We start from the raw sequence: 23,248 nt of genomic DNA on the forward strand, positions 1-23,248 counted from the left end.
GCTGGAGAGGGAGAGAGAAGGTTAGGGGGTTGACCTCTTTCCGAAAATGGGTCAGGATGACAGATGAACAAGCACATCATGCCATATCCGAAGGATGCTGGGTGTGCTTGGGAAGGAAAATGATGTCCACTTCGGAAGCAAACTCACAGCTGAAGCTGGAAGTTTCTTACTCTCAGCCATCGAATTGTCTTTTCCTTCCATGTCTTCCTTTCCCTTGCTCATTTGTCTGTCCCAAGGATATGTAGTTGAGCACCTACTCAGTAGGATACATTGGTGACTCATGCCAGGGATAGGGTAGAAAGAGACACACCCAGATCACTGGATGGCGAAGTGGCCAGAGACACTTTCCTCATGCTCGGGGGAGTGTGGGAGGGAGGGATGAGGGAGGGAGTTCAGGTCGGGTGAAGGAGGTAGCACCAGAGCTGGTCCGTACAGGATGACGTGTATTTCTAAAGGCAGAGATGTGTAGAGTTTAGGTCACCTCATGTCAGACGGTGGCATGGAATTGGGAATATGAAACAGCCTTGAGGGTAAGGCTCAGCATCCCAGTTTGGTGGGGAGCAGAGGATAGGAAGTGAAAGAGAAACTGGTTTTGGAGACCAGAGCCTGAAGGGCATCTGTCCAGGCTGTGAGGAGTTGGGATTTAAGTCATAGGCAGGGGAGGAGCTTGGAGAGGAGTTTTGAGCAGGGGAGTAATGTAATCAGTGAGCTCCTTATGGGGATAAATGATTCTGCTGCTTGAGGAGATAAATGATTCGGCATGTCATTTATTGAGACTAGAATCGTGGGATTCACAGACAGTGGCATGAGTGCTTGGTGACAGAGGTGGCGAGAGCCTGAGCTGCAGGGACTTGGCCTCTCCCCCGCAGCCCTTCTCTCTGTGTAACTGCAGCTCTTGGGGTACATGCATTTCTCTGTCTTGGCTTGCCTCCTCTCTTCTTCCTCTCTTGCTTTAATAAGGTTTTACGTTTTTATTGAGGGATAGCAGACACAAAGTGCCCCGGTCAAAAGTATGTACCTTGATGAATTTTTACGTACACGTACAGTCACATAACCAGCACTCAGGTCGGGAAGTAGAAGACTAGCAGCACCTAGAAGTCTCCCTTGAGCTTCTTTCCAGCACTATCTTGTTTTTCCTCCTAGAGAAGTACTTCCATCTCCATGGTTAGGTATTCTCTGTTCTTGAACTTTGTATTAATGGAGTCAGACAGCATATAATCTTTTTTTGGTCTCCTTTTCTACCCAGCATAATTATTTTGAGATTCATTCATGTTGTTGCATGTGTCAATAGTTCATTCCTTTTTATTGGTGAGAAGTGTTTCACCGTAAGGTGTTCCACAATTTGTCTGTTCACCTGTTGATGTGTATTTGAGTTGATCCCAACTTTTGGCTGTTACAACTAAAGCTTCTAAGGGCATTATGAATGTGTACAAGTCTCTTCATAGTCATGAACTTTCATTTCTCTTGGCTAAATCTAGAAATGGAATAGCTAGATCATATGGTGGGTGTATGTTGAAAAAAAACTACCGAACTATTTTCCAAAGTGCTCCTGTCATTTTATATTCCTGCCAGCAGGGTATGAGAGTTCTGGTTCTTCCACATCATCACCAACACTTGGTATGGTTAGTCATTTTAATGCTAGCCATTATCATAGGTGTGTAATGAAATTTCCTAGTGCTTTTAATCTGCATTTCCCTGATGGCTAATGATTATTTGCCATCAGTGTATCATCTTCAGTGAAGTGTCTGTTCCAATATTTTGCCCATTTTAAAAATTGTCTTACGTCTCTTAACATGGATGTTGTAATACTCAGGTTTATCTTGGCTGTTGTATAGAAAAGTTTCTACAGTTTTCATGATGAAAGGACTCTACATAAAGTTTTCAATTTCTGCCTTCTCCTTATTCTTTTTCTCCTCTCACGCCCATAGCACTTGTTCGGAGTTTTTTAGTTAGTGCCTACATAGAGACACTGTCAGTCCTGTTAGATTCTAAACCCATTGTGAGCTAGACCTTTGTCACTGTTCACTGATGTCACCACTGTACTCAGCACAGCATTTTATATGTTCAAAACAGTCTTTCAGAACCACTTTTCATGTGTGATTTGGATACTAGTGCCAAAAAAAAAAAAAAATTCTTCTCAACTGAATTTAAACGAGTAAGTGGAAACTAAAGAAAAACTGAAAATACGGGAAAGAAAGGAAGAAGTAAACTGTCATTTCATTAACTTAATGTGCCCATTTCCATGGAGCTGTTTGTTCTGTGAGCAGGTTCTTTTTGCACAGTTGACATCACTTTACAAACATTTTTGCATCTTGCTTTAAAATGTTGTCATAAACCCCCCCACCAAAAAAAAAGTCTGAACCCCGCAGAAGTCACTGTGGCTGACTTGAGTACATTTAAGGGCAGGTACCATGTCTTATTCACTTCTAAATTGATAGAAGTGAATGAAGGTCACAAGTTTGTGTGGAGGGTGTTTGAGGTCTGGATTTCTAAAACGTCAGGTACTTAACTCAGAAGTCCACTTCAGAGCATCTTCTCTGTCTCTTTTTTTCTTCTGAGAAGAAACAGCTGTCTAATTCTTACTCCCTAAAAAGTTGTTTTCTGCCGGTTTTTCCCTGCATATCCTCGGAAAACATTGAATGTCTCTTTTTTAATATTTTTCTTGCAGATTCTGGAATCATAAGTGCTCCTTTAAAATAAAAAAAGGAAGACAATACCATGTAGAGCATTTCTTGTACAGCAGGCCTGCTAGTGACCAATTCTCTTAGCTCTCATTTGAAAATGAGGAAATGTATTTCACCTTCATTTTAAAAATGTTGTTTTTTTTTTTTCCCCAATAATAGCTTCATTGAGATACAACTCCTACATTTAAAGTGTACAATTTAATGGTTTGACTTAGGTCTGTAGAGTTTGGCCACCATCACCACAATCAATTTTAGAACATTTTCATTACTCCAAGAGGAGCCCTGTATCCATACTGATCACACCTTGTTTCTCCTCAAACCACTCCCCTCCTGGCAATCACTGTTTCTTGTCTCTATAGAATTGTCTATGCTGGACGTTTCTTATAAATGATATACTACAGTGTGATCCTTCGTATCTGACTTCTTTTACTTAGTTCACAGTGTTTTCAAAGTTCAACCATATTGCCACGTGTATCAGTATTTCATTCCTTTTTATTGCCAAATAACATTCCATTGTATGGACATACCATATTTTGTTACTTGATGGCATTTGGATTGTTTCTACTTTTGGGCTCTTCTGAATAATGCTTCTGTGTACATTCACGTACCAAGTTTTTGTGAGGACATAGGTTTTTCAGTTCTCTTAGGGGTGGAATTGTGGGTCCTATGGTAATGCTGTTTAACTTTTTGAAGAATTGCCAGATTGCACTAGGTGATACTCCCACCTGTGGTGTGTTAAGGTTCCAGTTTCTCCACATGGCCTTCATTTATGAAGGCTATTTTTGTTGGATACAGAATTCTAGGTAGACAGTTTTTTTCTTTATGTACTTAAAAGTTGTGTATCCATTGTCATCTTGTGTGCATTGTTTCTGATGTGAATTCAGTGGTCTCTTACCTTTGTTCTCTGTATAAAGTGCTCCCACCTCCCCCCCCCCCCCCCCACAGGCTGCTTTTAGGATTTTTCTTTTTATTTCTGGTTTACATTAATCTAATCATGATGTTCCTTGGTGGGTGGGTGTGTAGGTGTGTATGTGTGTGTGTTTATCCTGGCTTTGAGTTCATTGAGTTTCTTGAATCTGTATATGTATTAAAATGGGAAAATTTGGATTCATTTTTTTCTCAAATATTTTTCCTGCCCCCACCAACCCACACAGACGTGCTGGATCATTTGATATTGTCTGACAGGTCACTGAGTTTTTGGGTCACATTTTCCTGATTCTTATCTGTCCAGTGCTTCATGGTTATATGCTGAACATTGTGGTGCTACTTTGTGGAGTGTCTGTATTTTGTTGTCTTCCTTTAAAGAGTTTTGAGTTTTGTTTTGTTAGACAGTAAAGTTACTTGTGAATCAGTTTGAGGCTTTGGAGTCTTATTTTAAAGCTTTGCTAAATCAAGTGTGTTACAGTCTTTTTTCTTTTTTTAGGGCTGGATTGGCCCCATTACTAAGGTGTAACCCTTTTGACATTTTTGCTGAATGCCCCAGGTATTCCATGGAATCTCTCAGAACACCACCCAGCCCCAACTGAGCAATGAGAACGTTGAGCTCACAGCTTTCCTGTCATTCTTCATTTGGTCTTGTGTGGTCTCAACTTACACATATGCAACTTGGTATTCAACCAAGAACTCAAGGAGGCCCCTGGGTAGATGTCTGGAGCTTTTTCTCTGGGTAGCTCTGTATTCTGCCCCAGCAAATTCCAGCCACTTCAGTCTCCCTGAATTCTGATGTATCTCCTCAACTCAGACTGGTGTCTTCTGCTTGGATTCTTCTTCCCAACACTACCATCCAGAGAGAACATTAAGGCAGAAAGCTGGAATATTCATGAAGATCACTTTGTTTCCCCTTTCTCAGAGATCACAATTGTGTACTGCCTGTTGTCCAACATCTGAACACAATTGTTTCCTGTATTTTATCCAGTTTTCTAATTGTCTATAGCAAGTTCATATATTTTGTGCAGTGTTTAATTGTTCATGGCACCAAATACCAGTGCCAGTTATACCGTCATGACCAGAAGCTGAAGTTATATGTATTTTTATGGTAAATTGGCCCAGGCTCTGTGAGTTTCAAGTTTCAGAGCCCCGGCTTATCTATGTGTTTCAGCACATGAGTACAAGTATAGAATGCTTTCACAGTGTCCTCTGGAATGTCTTTTTATTTGTCATGCCTTTTATGGATGAATTGTAGAATCTTAACTTCTACTTTATTATGATTAAAGCAAATAATCTGAGAAACATTCAGCTTTTTATTGGAATCATTTCGTATTAACTGGGAGACTATTTCTTCTTTGGAGAAACATAGCACTTCATATGTTTGACCTCTGACGTTACGTATGATACTTGCAATGGCTTTGTTTGAAGATACTCATTTTTTTTTTAGCTAGTAAATATCACTGCTGAACTATGACTTATGTGTGAAGTCTCAGTGTTGTCTTAATATGGGTTGACATTATTTGCACTCCTGTTAATCATTTCTCCTCTTGTAGGTGGTCCAACATGACCCGTGTCGGGGTGGAGCAGGATATTGGAACAGCCTCTTCCGTTTCAAGCATCTTGCTACAGGGCATTACTTAGCAGCAGAGGTAAGGAGCAGCCTCTGTGTCTTTTTCTTTCAAGCCTGAGACATTCCTTTTTCTTCATTTACCTGTGGCCATTGGGTAGTTAGATGCTCAGTCACCTTGCTTTTCCTTCTGCTTTTTGTTTCCTCCTGCCTCATTTCCCTGCTTATAGACAAGAAAAGGTAAAGATGATTAACACATTTTAGTACTTCACAGGGATTTTGATCAAGATATGGGGAGAAAACAAGTTAGAAAATAATACTGTCATTGGAATGTAATGTACAGCACGATGACTGTAGTTAATTATACTGTATATTTGGAAGTTGCTAAGAGAGTAAATTTAAAAAAACAAAGAAAAGAATGCTAATCTGGGATTTAGGATTATAGAAATTTTTTCTCTTGCATTTTGCTCTCCCCACATCTTATCTACCAGCCCTGATCCTAACATGAATGTCCAAGACTCAGCTGTAGTGAAACATGGTATGTAAAGCTGGAAGCATTAGGACACGAAGAATTAGACAATTTTACAAGTATTCTGGTTCTCAGAGCACTAGTGGAATAGAGAGGGTCTTGTCTTTTACTTGCAAGAATGCCAAAAATCAAGGAAATTAACTTTACCTTAAATGTCTGTAAAGGGTTTTTGAGGAAAGGCAAGACTCAGTATTGAAGGACAGGAGGAATTTACTTTTTAATTTTTGTGTTAAATTAAGGAGCCATCATACTGTGTGACAGATGCTGAGTTTTACTCTGATCTGCTAGAAGATGTACGATACACATTCATATCAGATTCTAGTCGTACATCAACAGATACCTCCCACTGTGGGATGGCCCAGAGGTTTTTCAGGGTGATGCATGGGTGCTAGTATTGCTTCTGCAGCTGACCCCAAAGAAAGCTGAATCTAAATGTGCTGAACCCCCTGGGATGCCTGATTCTTGTAAGAAGTGATGATTTCGAAATACTTAAGAACTGAAGGTCAAGACTAAGTTGACATTGAAAATGAAGCCCTAAGGAATTATGGACCCAGCTAACCAGCTGTGAGAAATGTTGATTACATGGTTTGCCAAAGATCAATGGTATTTGCATTATTTGTTATGTTCTGAAGCGAGTGTAAACTCTTGCTGGAGGCCACAAATTTTTTATTTCTGACTAAAACTAAGGATTATCAATGACTGAATACTGATCTTTTATTTATCTCAGGGTTGTAACTGTTGCTTTGCTAGTGAATTCATTGTGTTCTTCTGTCAACACTTGAGAGCCGTCTTTTGGTGACTGGTAGATCGTTCCGTGTGTGTTGTACTCATGTGATGTGTGTTGTTGTGGCATGCTGGTTTCATGAACAGAGGGAAGGGACAAGTTTTTAGTTGTTCAGAGATGTTCGCAGGCCTTGAAGTCTCCTGCAAGTGGGGCCGAGTCCTGGAGAAATCAATGGATGTTTTAATTTCCTAATGATTCTTTTTCATCAGGTAGACCCTGACTTTGAGGAAGAATGCCTGGAGTTTCAGCCCTCAGTAAGTATGAGCAAGCGCCTTCTTGTCTCCATCTGGTAGGGTGAGGCCAAATGATCTGGAATCCCCTTGAAGAAACTGCCATTTGTCATTGAGTGATGGGGAAGGGGACACCTTAGGATGACTTAAAAGAGGGTCTTGTTCTATGCTTCCCTTGAGGGCAGTCATATCTTCCTGTGTTCTGATTGGTCCAAGACTGTCAGATGATGCTCCTTCTGTGTGCTTCATCAAGGGGTCTCCACTATTAAGTTGTAGAAGTTGATGGTATCTCTTGGAATGCCCTTAGGTTAGAGACAGAGATGGCCCCTTAAGAAGTCGGCCTTTTACAAATGAATATCTGATTGCTGTTGACCTCAATCTATGACTCACCCAGATTTTTTCAGGGAATGAGTGTGTGAGATGGATAGTGTCATTTAGATGATGGAGGTAACACCTGAAGCATGGTGCTCCTGACATCTGATTAGACACTTAATTGTCTAACCATCTGTCCTTGCTTTCTGCAAACTCAGAAATAAACTTTATAATGTGGTTTAGAATTTAATGCCAACAGGATCCTTCTTTAGAAGCCATATAACCAATTAATGCTGATTTGGAGGCACTCGAGGGTTGAACTGTCCACAACTATGGGTTAAAGAGAGCAGTGGTTGTGTTATATAGAAATGATGGCTATCATTAAAGCACTTCATTCTGGTCTAGGATTTTAAAAAATGCAAATAATTGCTACTCTGACATTGTGTGTTCATGTGATCATCTCTGGTGAATATGGTAGGTGGTATTGAGCTTATTTCTTTTTTGCCGGGGTGGGGTGGGGGGCGGTAAAATTTTGGAAGAACTTACAGGTTTTAAGGTGGATTCATAAATAAAGGGGTTTGGGGTGGACATAATACAGAATGCAGTTGTCTTTGGAAGGTCCAAATTCTGTGGGAAGGATGACCCTTGCAGTTATGTTTGGATAGAATGTTAGCTTCAGAAGGAAGGAAGAGGAGTGCTAGCCGAGGGCTTCACATCCTGAGTTCCCGGACTTGCTGCAGGAGTTCATGTCTTTTCCAATTCTGGAGGGAGCAGCTGAGGGTCCTGTTCCTTCCTTTCATCTTCCTCACCCTCACTTCCAGAGCTCATTTTGAAAGCTGCCCTTCCACATCGCCTGGAAGGTTGAGAGCACTGACCTAGCCCGACTTCTTGCCAATGTGCAGGGAAATCTTTGCCCAACATCGGTGTGCAGTGTTCATGTGGCCGGTCTCCAGAGGCTGGGACTAGCAGGGGCGCCATTTTTCATAAGGCAGTTCTTGTCCCTGCACCTTCTTGATTTTGAGAGAAATAACTGCCTTTGTGGGACTTGCATCTAATGGTATTAGCATGGCCATCTGGGCTGTAACACAGAGGAAGTCTCCTCTCTGAGATGACTTGGAAGGAGTGCTGTAGCTTCTGCCAGTGAGAGCTGATGTCCATTTGAACCTTGAGCTCTGTGAGGAACGGGGCTGCTCTCCTGGCCTGTTGGTGGGCACGGGGAGGTCCAACATTTGTAGTGCTGGAGGAAGAATGCAGTGATCCAAAGCAGGGCAGGGAAGTGAGGCAGAGCTGGGTCTAAATAGCAGACCCCCCTCTTGGATGAGCTGTGTGACTGAAGGAGCTACGTTCCCCTCTCTGGCCCTCACTTCCCTCCTCTGTGAAAGCGGCGGATATGCTTGTCGTAAGGACGAGCTGAGGTGTGGTGCCTAAGGTGTGGCCCATAGTAAGCGCTCAGTAAGTAGCATTTGTGTAAGTTGCACAAGATCAGTAGCATTTTTTAGTGCCTTTACATGCATGAGTTCATCTGGGCTACACAGCAGTGCAGTGAAAGGAGTTAGGGGAGACTGTATGATGTTTGTAGGACCAATGAGGAACCAGAGCGTGGTCCTAACTCGTCACATGTCTCGGTTCTCTCAGAGTTCAGTCATCTTTCTACTTTCTCATGTTTCTCCATGCCACGGTGGTGCAATATGCCAGCAGGCTTGGGTGCAGATCCAGACTGCATTGCTCTGGCTGCTTTGGATGTTGCTTGGGTGGCAGTCTTCATATGGAGGAGGGGTTGGGGGACTCACCCTGCACCAACGAGGCCAATGGCCCAGCTCCTGCCTCTCTGGGGAAGTTGTTAGCCTTGGGAGAGTCCTGCACCCCTCACCCTCTTGTGGGCCGGGAAACTTGAGCAGAAAAGCTGGAGTTGGGAAAGTTTGGGAGAGGAAACTTTGTTCTGCTCGTGGGTCACGTATGTTCCCGAGACTGGCATCCAGTGCTTGTGGCAACCTTTGCCTGGAATCTTAATTAGCTTGTTGAGCTCGTCCTTCTCAATTTAGCAGCCCCATGAGCCACATGCTTGACGCCAGAGGGAGAGAAAGGACGACCCCAGGCTGGCTCTCGTCTCGCAGCCTTTTGTACTTGCACCTTTCCTCCCACTAGGTGGCAAACACCGACTGCACACAAAGAACGCGAAGATGCTGTCGCTCAGTCACAGGTCCAGATACAGGCACTCTGCAATTTTAATTTTTCTTCAGTGTTCTGGCAGGTCTGAAATTGAACTGCCAGCCTGTATAGCTGAGCTGTGTGTCTCAAGCCAGAATCAGGTCAGGGTTTATTTTGAAAGTGGTGTGTGGAAGACTTTGCAGGTCAGAGTAGTTAGAAGAGGACTGAGCTTTTTCTTGAACTGAGGTACTTGGTGCTCTCCCCTTGATTCATACTTGAGGGTAGATCGAACGGTGAGTTGTGGGTTTGTTTAGGTAGTGCTACAAAGTATGAGAGGAGAGGACATAGGGAGGAAGGCACAGAGCTTAAAAGAAGCATTTGTATTTTCTTTCCTTCTCTCCCTCCCCTCCTTCATTCCTCCCTCCTATCTCTCTCTCCATCCCCCTCTCCGCCCTTCCCCCCACTCCCTTCTTCCTTTTCTCAGACAGAAGTTGGGGCTGCCGATAAACTCCTAGAGCAGACTATTGCCTGCGATCTTAGATGTCAGGCCCTGGAAATAAATTCTCTCATGCTCTCTCCTTTGCCTGTTGAACTTGATTTCATTTTATCCATTCCCCGTTTGGAAAGGAGTCAGTGCCTCAGCCCAAGCAAAGCAAGTTAGTGACAAAGAAAATGTGATTTTCCCAGTAGATGCAAGTGGATGTTGTCTTCTTGCAAGGACGTTAAAAATTAAAAATAATCCCACGTAGAGTCACAGCGCTGGGAGACACCTTGCAAAACCTGTGAGAGGACATGACAGTCTAAGCATGCTGCTTAAATCCGCTCAGGCAGATGGGCTCTGGAGCCGAGAATGTGTTTTTATAGTTTCTCAGGAAAGCTTTCGTCATTGTTCATTAGTCTTAACTGTCAGAGATTTTCTTCAGCCTCCGCCAAATCCCTTACATAGCAAGAGAGGCCCCTTTTCCCCTGTATTGTCATCGGCAGCGCTCCTTGATTAATTACGAATGTTTTTTTCAGGGCTAGTCTGACTTCTCAAATATTTTTCTTGGCCACACTGGGATCTCTGCTTACGAACACTTGGATTCAGACTTATTTTATTTTACTTTTTCTCCTGGGAAGTAGATGTATCATATTATTGCTAGATCATTTAACTGTAGATTAACACAATGACCCATAACCAAATCCACAGGATGAGTTTTCTCAAAGAGCTTCTTTTCTCTTCCAACTACTGCAGACGGATGTAGCCATACGGACTTCTTCATCACCTATATAGCACTCTTTCCATGGACATCTGTTACTGTAACCCTGCATTGTTTAAACATTTTTATTGCAACACAAGGAGGTAGAGTGTAAATATTCTTGGCGTGGGTGGCCGACTATCATCTTTCATGACTGCTCTGAAACTGTGGTTCTTTTCCTGCCAACTTCTGATGTTCGCTATTGTTTCTTCCCTGTTCCTGTGGACTGTGCAGTGATTGTAGTGAGGGGAGGGTCTGACGTGCAAAATCCATGACTTGATGACTTTTCCTCCTCAGGTGGACCCTGATCAGGACGCCTCTCGAAGCAGGTTGCGAAATGCCCAAGAAAAGATGGTGTACTCCCTGGTCTCTGTGCCTGAAGGCAATGACATCTCCTCCATTTTTGAACTAGACCCCACCACTCTCCGTGGAGGTGATAGCCTTGTTCCAAGGTATGATTCTAAAATGGCTTATCCCGAGTGAGTCAGAGCTGGTGTATGTGGCCTGGCTGGGCTTCTTGGAATCCAAATCATACTGCCTTTTTTGAAGCATTTGTAAAGGATTTGTTCTGGTTGCCCATTGGAATGTTGGCTGGTTTTTTTATGGCTCATTAATTACAAGTTCTCAGGAGTTGGATAAGAAGTAAACAAGTCAAACTGTAAGTTCAAGTAGCTCCATATTTCTAGTTTCCTCTACTCATGTCCTCACTGCCAAACTTGAGAGGTCTCCTAGTCAACTGAATAAACAATTGTAAAGAAATTCTGGAAAATGGAATATTTGTAGTTCACTGAGTATGTAGTAGAGTATTGAGAAGTCAGACCAGTGTTCTTTGGTTATTTTGTTAAATTTGACTCTTAGTTTGGTTGCATAAGAATGCATTTTGGTGGAAGGAATAACTGGACTCTAAGGGGGATGAAAACTCATGCTTAACACCAAAATCAGCAGCAATATTATTAATAATGGCTTACATTTATTGAGTGCTGACTGCATGCCATGTTCAATGCTAAGTACTTTTATTTGTGTTACGTAATTTCATCTTCACAACCCTCCCTCCCCGCCTCGTGAGCTAGGTATTACTATTTGCCCCTTCTTCTATTTTTTTTTTTAAAGATTTTATTTATTTATTCATGAGAGACAGAGAGAGAGAGGCAGAGGCAGAGGGAGAAGCAGGGTCCCCACAGAGCAGGGAGCCCGATGCGGGACTCGATCCCAGGACGCTGGGATCATGACCTGAGCCGAAGGCAGACGCTTAACCGACTGAGCCACCCAGGCGTCCCTATTTGCCCCTTCTTCTAGATAAAGACACTGAAGCTCAGAGAGTTCAAGCAACTCATCACACGTCAGCCAATCCCTTTTGCAGAGCCCAAAGTCTTAAATGTTGAAGACAGACAGGGTTGTTGGGGGCAGTTCTCATTGGCATCTGTAGGATTTACACATGGCCCGTCTCCCTGAGTATCACTTTATGTTTTGTTATTCATGTATGTCCTTGCCCTTTCCCTGTTTAACCTGTCAGTGAGACTGGTAAGTGCGGTGTGGGTGCCATCAGCAGAAGAGAAGCTTCTCTCGTGCTGTTGGAGTGATGAACGGAGGACAGTGTCCACGTAGAAGAGATTTTACGTTGCAGGGAGGCCTTCCATTGCCATCCAGTTAAAGGGTTACTTGGTTCTTAAACTCTGCTGGGTTGTTAATTCCTTGAGAATGTGGGGAGAGCTAGACATGTTTCTCTAGAAAATTTCAAGTATGTGCACAGCGTTGCATTCTCCAGGGTTGGAACTCCTGATTTAGACTGCTTTTTTTTTTAAATAACAGATTTGTTAAGATCTAAGTCCTATGCCATGCAATTCACCTAAGTGCTCAATTCAGTGGTTTTTAGGGGATGAGCAGAGTTGGGCAGCTATCATCACAGTTTTAGAACATTTTTCCCCAAAAAGAACACCATACCCTTTCTCCATCACTCTCATTTCCCCGTGTTCCATCTCCAGCCTTAGACTCACCTGTGTCCTGTCTTTAGTGATCTGCCTGTTCTGGACATTTTGTATAAATGTAACATGTGGTCCTTTGTGACTGGCTCATTTCACTTAGTATTTTTAAGACTCATCCATGTTGTAGCATGTATTAGTATTTCATTTTATTTTATCACTAAATAATATTCCATTATGTGGTTATACCACATTGTATTTATCTTGGCGTGGGTGGCCGACTATCATCTTTCATGACTGCTCTGAAACTGTGGTTCTTTTCCTGCCAACTGCTGATGTTCGCTATTGTTTCTTCCCTGTTCCTGTGGACTGTGCAGTGATTGTAGTGAGGGGAGGGTCTGACGTGCAAAATCCATGACTTGATGACTTTTCCTCCTCAGGTGGACCCTGATCAGGACGCCTCTCGAAGCAGGTTGCGAAATGCCCAAGAAAAGATGGTGTACTCCCTGGTTTTTCATATACTCCCTTATTTTTTCATATTTTATTTTTCTAAAAAAAGGGTTAATACCCATTCTTTTTAAAAAATATCATTATTTATTTAAAGTAATCTCTGTGCCCAACATGGGGCTCGAACTCATGATTCTGGGATCAAGAATTGCTTGCTCTGCTGACTGAGCCAGCCAGGCGCCCCATATTTATCTACTTATTACCTGATGGCCGTTTGGGTTGTTTGCCCTTTTTGGCTAATATGCAGCTGTGAACATTTGTGTACACAGTTTTCATTGTCTTGGGTATATATCTAGGATTGGAATGCTACGTCATATGGTAACTGTCTAACCTTTTGAGGAACTGCTAGACTGTTTCTCAACATGGATGCACCATTTTACATTTCTACCATGTTTGTGTGAGGGTTCCAATTTCTCCACATTCTCTCTCTCCAGTACTTGTTACTGTCTTTTTATATGAGCCATCGTGGTAGGTGTGAAGTGGCACCTCATTGTGGTTTTGATTTGCGTTTCTGCGAGGCCTAATAATGTTCATCATCTTTTCATGTGCTTTTTGGCCACTTGTGTATCATCTTAGGAGAACTTTTCCCATTTAAAAAATTGAGTTGTCTTTTTATTATTGAATTTTAAGTGTTCTTTATTCTAGATATAAACCCCTTACCAGATATATGATGTGCAAGAATTTTCTCCCATTCTCTAGGTTGTCTTTTCACTTTCTGGATGGTGTCTTTTGAAGTAGAGAAGTTTTTAATTTTGTTGAAGTCCAATTTATCTATTTTTTCTTTGATTGCTTAAGCTTTTGCCCATTCCAAGGTCACAAACAATTATGTTGATGTTTTCTTCTAAGAGTTTTATAGTTTTTGCTCTTTACTCTTAGGGCTTTGATCCATTTTGAGATCCCTTTAAAATATGGTTTGTAGTATGGGACATTGCTTTTTATGTTTTTTAAGATTTTATTTATTTTGAGAGAGAGAGAGTGTGTGTGAGTACAGGGGGAAGGGCAGAGGCAAAGGGAGAGAGAGAATCCCAGGTGGACTCCACACTGAGCACAGAGCCCAATGCTGGGCTCAATTTCATGACCCTGAGCTGGAATCAAGAGTCAGATGCTCAACCGACTGAGACACCCAGGTGCCCCAGTAGATAGCTTTTTAAAAACTTCCTTTCTCATTGACTTGTTAACTAGATAAGTACAGGTATGTAGAACCCAATTGCACTTTTGTTTAAGTAATTTTCCATTTGTCCTCTGTTCTGGTAGTTATTTAATGAATTTGGTTAGGTCCCAGGAGACAAGGGAATGGCATTTATATTACATGCTAAATATTTTAGTTTGCGAGGGCTAGCAAAGAACAGGACCCTGTGATTTGAAATATCACATTGTTTTATTAGAAGGTGCTTCGTGGCATTCCCTTGGCAAGGGGAGTAAGGTGCTAGTTGGCCATATTCCACAATGGGTTGGAAATCCACATGATCCTGTAGGAAGGGGGAAGTTGAGTCCAAGCTTTTAGGTCAGATGGCCAAGCAGCTTTGGCTGGTTAGAGACCCTGCTTCTATATCCACTTCGATTCATCTCTGTTTCTCTTTTGGAAAACTCTTGGTGGACAGTTGTCCATAGGTAGATGGATTCTAAACTCTTAAACAAGGGAAGTCTGTATTCACCATGGAAAAAGTGTCCAGTATGGTCTGCCAATTATATTGGACTTTAAAAATTTTTATCCATTCTTGCCTTTGACCAGCAACCCAAGAGACAGAATTGAATGGCCTTCTTATTCATTGGTCCTGTGGAAGGATAAAAAACCTTAGGGGTAGTATACTCATTCCCCTGAATCTTAAAGTTGTGCTAAATATTGCTTGTTTGAAGATCAGGAAGTCTGAAAGTGGATAAATGAATGTCTCTGAAATGGTATCAGCAGAAGAATTTTTGTGATAGTTACTGTTTAAAAGAATCTTTCCAAGCGAAAATGAGAAGGATAATGGCAAATCCTGGATATACTAAACAAGATAATAAAATTGCAATATATGTAAAATAGAGGAATTAAATGAACATTGGGAGAGCATCCAACTTTGTGGCTGTTTTGTAACTGTCCTGATCTCATGGCTTTTAAGTTAAGGATTTGGAATGGGACTTGGGATGAATTGATAGAATCACTTTTGTGTCTTAAATATAATTTGACCTAGAACTTTATAGAATGTAATCATCCAATTAAAAGCTAAGCTCCAAGCTTTGGTTATACTTTGAAATTAAGAAAATGAGTCCAAGTCACTCAGAAGAAAAAGAATTACAAATCTCTGTCAGATTTCTTGGTCATGTTGTTTCACATGTATTCATTCTATTTTACGTAAATATCACTATGTTTGCCCTTACTTACAATGTTTAGGGCAGTTGGAATGAGGGAAAGCAGAAGGCAGAGAGGATGTACTGAAGATAGGTGTCTGGTCTGATGCTCTCCCCACCCTCACCTCTTTTCCATGTCTATACCATTGCTCTAAATTCCATTTAACACAAACGACGTCCCTAACGCAAGGGACCCCTTGTCTGCCCCAGGTCCAACAATGTTCAAAGTTCCAACTCAAGTTTTCTGTAACAAAAAACTTCCATGACTTTCTGAAGCCTCATTGATCTCCTCTTCTAAAGGTCCTTCAGTACTTACCTTGACTGTCCCCCAACTTAATGCTTTTTAATGTGCATTTCCCATTACTTACTATTGCTTGGTGTTCATTGATCTTGTCTCATTAATGTGGTAGATTCTTGATGCAAGAATTATGCCATTATTTCTACTACTTCCTTAAAGCAAATTGAAAAACATTGTAAAATTATCCATGTTCACTGTAAAAAAACAACAAAAATGTGTTAACATCACAGAGAGCAAAAAAGCAAATAAAAATTACATAAAATTTAACTATTGAGAGATAACCACTGTTAACATTATGATTTATGTAGTTTTAGGTCTCTGGGCACACAGATAACATGTATATAATTTATCATAAATAGAATTATAAGCTATTTTTAACATTTTTTCCCTGAGTATGTTCTGTACATATTTCCAAGTATATATGGATTATAATCACTTTAAATGTTTAGTATTCTAGTGTATGTACTACAATTAACTAGTCCATTATTGAGACATTGGATTGTTTACAGCTCTTGTAGATAATGCTTTGTTGAATGTCTCTATGCCCCAGTTTGTACTTGGGCTGTCATTTTAAGTGAAAAATCTAAAAATGGGATTGCTAGGTGAAAAGGTAGATACATTTTACTTGTTTTATAAAGTGCCAGACTCCCTTGCAGAGTTTCACCTGTTTACACTCTTACCAGGAGTGTGAGGAGAGGTGATTTCCCTAAGCTCTTGTAAATACTGGGTTATATCAGTCTCTAAGATCTTTGGAATATGGTAGAGTAAAATGATACATAGTTTTAATTTATATAAATTGTACTAAGGAGATTGAATGTGTACTTTCAAGTTTATTGGCCATTTATATTGCTTTATTAAATTACTGGCTTATGTCCTACTCATTTTCATTTCCAGTATTCATGTTCTTTTCTTACTGATTTTAAAGATCTCTTTATAAATGCAGATTAATAACCTTTTTACGCTATGTGGTATTCTTTCATTTTCCCAGGTTGTCCTTTTCCTTTCAACTTTGTTCCTGATGGGTTTTTTTGTTTGTTTTTGTTTTTATTTTTGTTTTTTGTTTTTGCTTTACGGAAGATATAAAATTTAAACTGTATTATAAGATGTATCCATCTTTGACTTTTAAAATTTATGGACCTTCCTACCACAAGATTATTAAATATTAACTCATATTTTATCCTAGTAATTTTATTTTTTGCATTTTTGATCCATATGAAGATTTCATGTGTTGCTTTATCACCTCTCATGGTATGCATTAATATATACTCAGGAAATATTTGTTGTTGCTTTGTCTCCTCAGTTTGTTCTGAGATACTCATTCATAGGAGTGATCTTATATTTAGAAATACAGCATATCCCAGTGTTAGAATCCTGATGAATGATTTCTTATTGTAAATACACTAGAATATATCTCAGTGTGCAGCCATTTGCTTCTCAGTCTATACTGTGTGTATTGTGTATGTAGCAAAACACCATTTTGGTATCCCTTTTTTTTTTTGATAGAATGTATCCTAGGCCAGTGGCTGTAGAAAACCTAAAAATTCCTGTCCCTCAAGTCCTTTTTCTCCCCCCGTTAGAAACTCCTATGTCCGGCTCAGACACCTCTGCACTAATACGTGGGTTCACAGCACAAATATCCCCATCGACAAGGAGGAAGAAAAACCTGTGATGCTGAAAGTGAGTTCTGGAACTTGGCTGCCTCCCTTGGTCTTGTGTTCCCTAATGAAAGGGCTCCTCAGAGAACAGATGGGGGCGTAGGGACTGCGTTTTGTTGGCTTGGCCAGTGTGTGGTCATGGACAAACTTGAATGCAGTGAAAGAATTCTCTCCAAGGAACCTGGCTAAAGCAAGCCCAAGCTTTTTGAGATAACCAGAACTTTTTTATTCCATAGCTTTTGCCCTAAAAGTTGAGCAATTGTCTGGATTTCACCTCTGTCTGAAGGATGATTTTGGCTGGGGGAATGTTTGCTTATGCCTTGAGGCACATCAGATACCTAGTCGGTTTTCCCCAATCTTTATTATTTCTTTATCTCTCTGTGTATTTAAATATACTTTTATTTTTTGAAAGTTCTCTCAGCCCCTTTAATTTCTCTCCCTGAACCCCCCTCTCCTTCACTACCTTCTTTAGGGTCATAGAGCATAAATTCACAAACCATAGGGATTTTGTTTTTAAAAAGTGAAATGATGCTCTGACATTTTTTTAGTGATGGGGGAGGTCACTGGAATTTTTTTCTTCTATTTTTATGAACATTTTCAGGTATACAGAAAAACTGAAGGAATGGTACATTGTCTACCCTTATACTCTGAGTCAATAATTACCACTCTGCTCATTTGCTTTTTCCTTATGTATTTATAAGCATGTTTTTAAGTTACAACAGTCTTAACATGCTACCTTTAACAAATGAAGGTATAAAATGATACCACAGCCCATTTTCTGCCTCACACTTCCCCACCATGAGAATCTCCAGAGGTAACAACTGTTAATGATTTGGGGTACTTCCTTCCAGATGTTTTTCTATGTCTAGTTAATTTGAACTGCAAGATAGCATTAGCTCTCTGGATAGCCCAGTGTCACATAAATATAGTGTTTGATTAATGTGTCGCTCTCTCAGTCCAAGAGACAGTTCCATAAAGACCATTCTGCTTTTCAGATCGGCACCTCCCCCGTGAAAGAGGATAAGGAAGCATTTGCCATAGTTCCAGTTTCCCCTGCTGAGGTTCGGGACCTGGATTTTGCCAATGATGCCAGCAAGGTGCTGGGCTCCATAGCTGGGAAGCTGGAGAAGGGCACCATCACCCAGAATGAAAGAAGGTGAGGGCTTCCCACAAGAACCAGACACATCCTCAGCCACTGTGGATTTTTTAAATCTCTTGCTTGCAGAAAGAGAAAACGCCAACTCTGAACAGCCTTGTATGAGAGGAGCAGGCCTTAGCATTTATACGTGGCTTCAACCTGTGGTTTTCAGAAACCACATTCACTTCTTTGAAAGTCTCTGAAGTTGAAAAGATCGGTCTTTTTCTTTGTCTCCAATTTGGCTTCTGGAACTACCTCACTAAATGTTAGGAGCCAGTGTTACTCTGAAATAAAATTTGATGGCTCCTATCTTGTGAAGGTGGTTATCCTTTTGTGGACAATAATGTGTTGTGTGTATTTTACACTTTTTGGTAATTGGTTGTCACTTTCAGGGAAATTCGGAAGAATGGATCTGCTTGTGTTTAACTGGCTCATTAGGCCCGAGTGGCCCAAGGTGAAGCTTCCAACCTATTGGACGTTGAACATTTCCCATCTCTAATAGCTTCTTTCCCCCTAAGGTCTGTAACCAAGCTGCTGGAAGACTTGGTTTACTTTGTCACTGGTGGCACTAACTCTGGTCAAGATGTACTTGAAGTGGTCTTCTCCAAGCCCAACAGAGAACGGCAGAAGCTGATGAGAGAACAGAACATTCTCAAGCAGGTCTGTGAGATGCGACGTACTGGGATCTTTGTAAGACATCAGTGGGATCCCTGCTCTTACACAGGGACATGGATGTTTCCCACCTGGAACGCTTGATCAACTGACTTTTGGAGAAAACAGACTTGATTTTGTAGAGCAGTTTTGAGTTCATAACAATAGCGAGTGGAAGGCACAGAGTTTACATATACCTCCTGCCCAGACACATGCATAGCCTTACCTATCATTAACATGCGCCACTGCAGTGGTCCATCTCTTACAGTTGCTGAACCTGCACTGACACATCATAATCCCCCCAAATCTGTAGTTTACGTTAGGATTCGCTCTTGGTGTTATACACTCACTCTTTGGGTTTAGGCAAATGTATAATGACATATCTATCATTATAATATCATGCAGAGTATTTTCACTGTCCTAAAAATCCTCCATACTCTGTCTATTCATTCCTCCCTCCCCTTACCCCCTGGCAACCACTGTCCTTTTATTGTCTCCATCATTTAGCCTTTTCCAGAATGTCCTATAGTGCGAATCATACAGTATGTAGCCTTTCCAGATTGTCTTCTTTCACTTAGTAATATGCATCTAAGATTCCTCTGTGTCTTTTCATGGCTTCTTAGCTCAGTTCAGTTGAAAACACACTTGTTGAATATGAATGTGTGAGCATTCACATGTTAGGAAATCCAAGAAGAGTTCACTTGACAACTTTATTTTCATCAAAAATAACAGCAAGTGCTGTGTGTCCTTAAGGTTATTTCGTATGTTTGGGAGATTTGGAGTGTTTGATAAATAGGGAACTCTATAAACCACCACAAAATCTTACCATAAAGGATGAGTAAGTGGCTTATAGAACATGTATAGATGGTATTATTTGGCATAAATTTAAAAAACTGGTGTAAAGACAAATTATAGGGGGGTAGGTGACAAGAGTAGATGAAGTGCACAGAAATGCATATACCATATAGTTCTGGAAAGCTATACATTGGCTATATGCTTGGCTTAGAAATTCCTGGCCACTAAACCCCAAAGAAAAACATATTAGTTATTAGTCTTACAGTTCTCCATAGGAACTTGGGATTTGAGAATCTTTTCTCCTGTCAGTTGATGATAGACAAAATTTATTAACACTCCATCATGTTTCAGCAAGGATTTCCCATCCAAGAAAAAATCATGTCCAGCTGTTTCATGGGATGACTCCCAGATTAGATCTCAGGCTCCATGTCAATGCTCATTTTCCACCATAGTAATTCCTTGAGGGGCCAGAATGGTCGGATTCCATGGCAGAAGCCTTCATTGAGCACTATATTTATGCAACTGACAGTTATTATCCCCTTTTATCCTTAGGATCCCCTCGGGAGCTGGGTGGTATTCTTTCCATTTTACTGAGGAGAAAACCAGAAGTTACCTCGACTGTGCTTTATACCGCTAGGGAATAATGCGGGAGTGTGATTTCAACCTAGAATCTGTTATTCCAGAGTCTGTACTCTTCACTGTTGCCCTTCACACCATCTTTGCACACACATCCAAGTGTTTGAGGACCAATTAGGTCCAGGTGGCCTGATTTCAGTGAATAGCTAGTCCCAGTTGATGGACTGCATATAATATTCAGGTTATTGATGTCCATCTAGAGAGAGTTGCCAGGGCAGGCCTGCCACCTGTGAGCTTAGATTAGTTTGGGACACAGGGCTAGCCATTAACACTCTAAATGATGGCAGTGCCTGTTCTTCTTTCTCACAATCAGATCTTCAAGTTGTTACAAGCCCCATTCACGGACTGTGGTGATGGCCCCATGCTGCGGCTGGAGGAGCTTGGGGACCAGCGGCATGCCCCTTTCAGACATATCTGCCGGCTGTGCTACAGGGTCCTGAGACACTCCCAGCAAGACTACAGGAAAAACCAGGTTAGAATTCGGGATTGATCGAAGCTCATATACTTGCCTCATGAGTTTTAAGTCTTACATCTGTTGTTACTTAATTGCTAGAGAACGGTTTATTAAGTTTGCGCTTAGAAAGGAAATACATTTTTGCAAGCCTGAGAAAAAGACAGAGTCCCTAAGAAAAATACCTGAGAAGTCCCCTTCTGCAACCACCTTTCAGTGAGGTGTTTTTTTTTTTTTTTTTTTTTTTGACATTTCTAGTGTTTTTTATGGCACCTTGCCTTAAGGTTTAAGGAAGTGATTGCATGTGTTTATATTAAAGGTAGAGCAGAATCTTTTCTTCCTGCTCCCTTCCATATCCTCCATGTCTGCTGGTAACTTTCTCTTTATTTTGGTTTTGGCTCATGTTTTATGACATTCAAAGTCCTTGTGTATGTCATGGCACTGTCTATATTGTCCTCTCCCCATAAAATAAAGGTTCTAACCTCTCTGGGGGTTCCCATCAGTTTGAGATTTTTAAGGAAACCTGTGAACTGTGTTGCCACATTTAGTAGTTCTCAGCTGGGACTAATTTTGTCCCCCAGGAAATACTTGGCAATGTTGGGAGACCCTTATGAGTGTCACCACTTGGAGGTGCTGCTGACATCTAGTGGGTAGAAGGAATGTCCAGGAATGCACAGGACATCCCCGGACAACAAACAGTTATCCAGCCCTGAAAGTCAGTAGTACTGAGCTTGAGGAGCCCTGCACTTTGTGACATGAAGTACTGTAGGTGCACAGATGACACTTTTGATAACCTTGACTCCCAGTCTCTGCATTGTGTTACGAAAGGCTTTTGTTTGTAAACTTTTGACTGCCATGACATCTGGCCTTTAAATTTAAACTTCCCCCTGTAATTAAAGTTTTGTCATGAAGGTAGTGTTAAGCTGAGGCAATGCTCTAAAGTATCAGATGAAACCTTGTTAGCGTGCATTGCTAAGCTTTTGACTTGGCCTTTACTACTGTTGAAATTGAGTGTCCTATACCTATGATGCTGTGTTCATTAGTGTGGACAGGTGGTCTTTGGGTGGTCCGGTGGCTTTAAATCCACCTGCAGTGCGTTAACACCATACTCCAATAGTGCCAAAGAGATTTTATTCTCTTCCTCTCTGCCATCTTCAGATGAGGATGCCTCAGAGCCTCTGGTGTGTGCCAGCACATTTTGCTTTACATGAAAACACCCAGTCCCTCTCACTGCTGCTACATTGACTGTCTTTGCTTTTTATCTATAGATTCTATGACGCTTGACAGTAGTATGTCCCTGAAGGCTGGTGAATTCCCAAACATGCATCCTTATTGAACATGGGCTGAAAAGTGGCCAGTGTCCACTGTGGACACCCTGAGTAGTTTTTAGGATTTTGGAGTTAATTAAAAAAAATTAAGCCGAGTTTAAAGGGCTTTTAGAACTTTCAGGACACAAATAGTCTGTCTTGGGAAAGGATATATCTTTGAATAGAAACAAACAAATATCTGCAAGAGGCTTCCCTGAGTTCTCATATATTTTTATGGAATGTCATGTCTGATCCCCAAAGAGAGAAGCCAGAGGTGTTTTCATATGTTCTGTGAATCTGATTGCCTGGCTTAGGTATTCCTAAGTTGCTCCTGCTACCCATTGACTATAAAAATGTATTTTCACCCCAGATAAAGAAAACAGAATGGGGTAATATTGTTCTAAATACCTAGGTAGGCTTAAGTGTGTTTATTCAGCAGTACAGAGCAGTAACGCACAGTTAAATCTCTTGAATTAGTAATAAAATCAGAGCTGGAAAACCGCCTTTGACCTTTTAGAAAAATAAGTCACCACATTAATATTTATCCTGTGCACTTAATAAAATGCCCATCTGTACATGCAGGATAATTTGCTTAATTACATTTGTGTGGTGGGTTTAGTAGAATGAAGGATGTGGGGGAGTTTGCAGCTGCTGTCCTAGATTAGAGAGTTGTGGAAAGATGCTCCACTAGGATTTCCCTTATGAAAAATAATTTTCATCAGGGACTGTTGCTACTTCCCTTAGTTTTGGGTTAACCTTAATATCTTTTGTTGTTTCTGCTGACCTCTCTTTTCTTCCTTAAAAGGAGTACATAGCCAAGCAGTTTGGCTTCATGCAGAAGCAGATTGGCTATGATGTGTTGGCCGAAGACACGATCACTGCCCTACTTCACAATAACCGAAAACTCCTGGAAAAACACATCACCGCTGCTGAGATCGACACGTTTGTCAGTCTGGTGCGAAAGAACAGGGAGCCCAGGTGAGGCGGAAGTGGGCCTGATCGGCGGAAGCTGTCTGGGCACTGAAGATGCAGGCACTCAGCTAGTCATGGTGCTTTTGGCTAGGTTTCCTTTTTGAGGGCTGCCAGTGACAGATTTCTTTTAGGCCGGCCTTGAGAGGCTCTTGGATGAGTAGTGGAAAAA

General features: G+C 41.2%; 1 protein-coding gene across 4 annotated transcripts in view; it reads left to right on the plus strand.

Annotated features, from left to right (window-relative positions):
* ITPR1 (inositol 1,4,5-trisphosphate receptor type 1) overlaps nucleotides 1-23,248 on the plus strand; it is a 326,205-nt gene that overhangs the window by 136,225 nt on the left and 166,732 nt on the right. For 3 of the 4 annotated variants that reach the window (XM_081821132.1, XM_081821136.1, XM_081821141.1), the window contains exons 11-18: nucleotides 5,165-5,260; nucleotides 6,701-6,745; nucleotides 10,717-10,871; nucleotides 17,052-17,151; nucleotides 18,125-18,285; nucleotides 18,786-18,927; nucleotides 20,663-20,821; nucleotides 22,913-23,085. In XM_081821132.1, the coding sequence (XP_081677258.1) occupies nucleotides 5,165-5,260; nucleotides 6,701-6,745; nucleotides 10,717-10,871; nucleotides 17,052-17,151; nucleotides 18,125-18,285; nucleotides 18,786-18,927; nucleotides 20,663-20,821; nucleotides 22,913-23,085 (1,031 nt within the window). The remainder of the gene's footprint in view (nucleotides 1-5,164; nucleotides 5,261-6,700; nucleotides 6,746-10,716; nucleotides 10,872-17,051; nucleotides 17,152-18,124; nucleotides 18,286-18,785; nucleotides 18,928-20,662; nucleotides 20,822-22,912; nucleotides 23,086-23,248) is intronic. The other variant, XM_081821151.1, reaches the window with a different exon arrangement.

This window comes from Leptonychotes weddellii, chromosome 1 (genome assembly GCF_054177405.1).
Source record: "Leptonychotes weddellii isolate Sample4059 chromosome 1, ASM5417740v2, whole genome shotgun sequence".
NCBI lineage: Eukaryota > Metazoa > Chordata > Mammalia > Carnivora > Phocidae > Leptonychotes > Leptonychotes weddellii.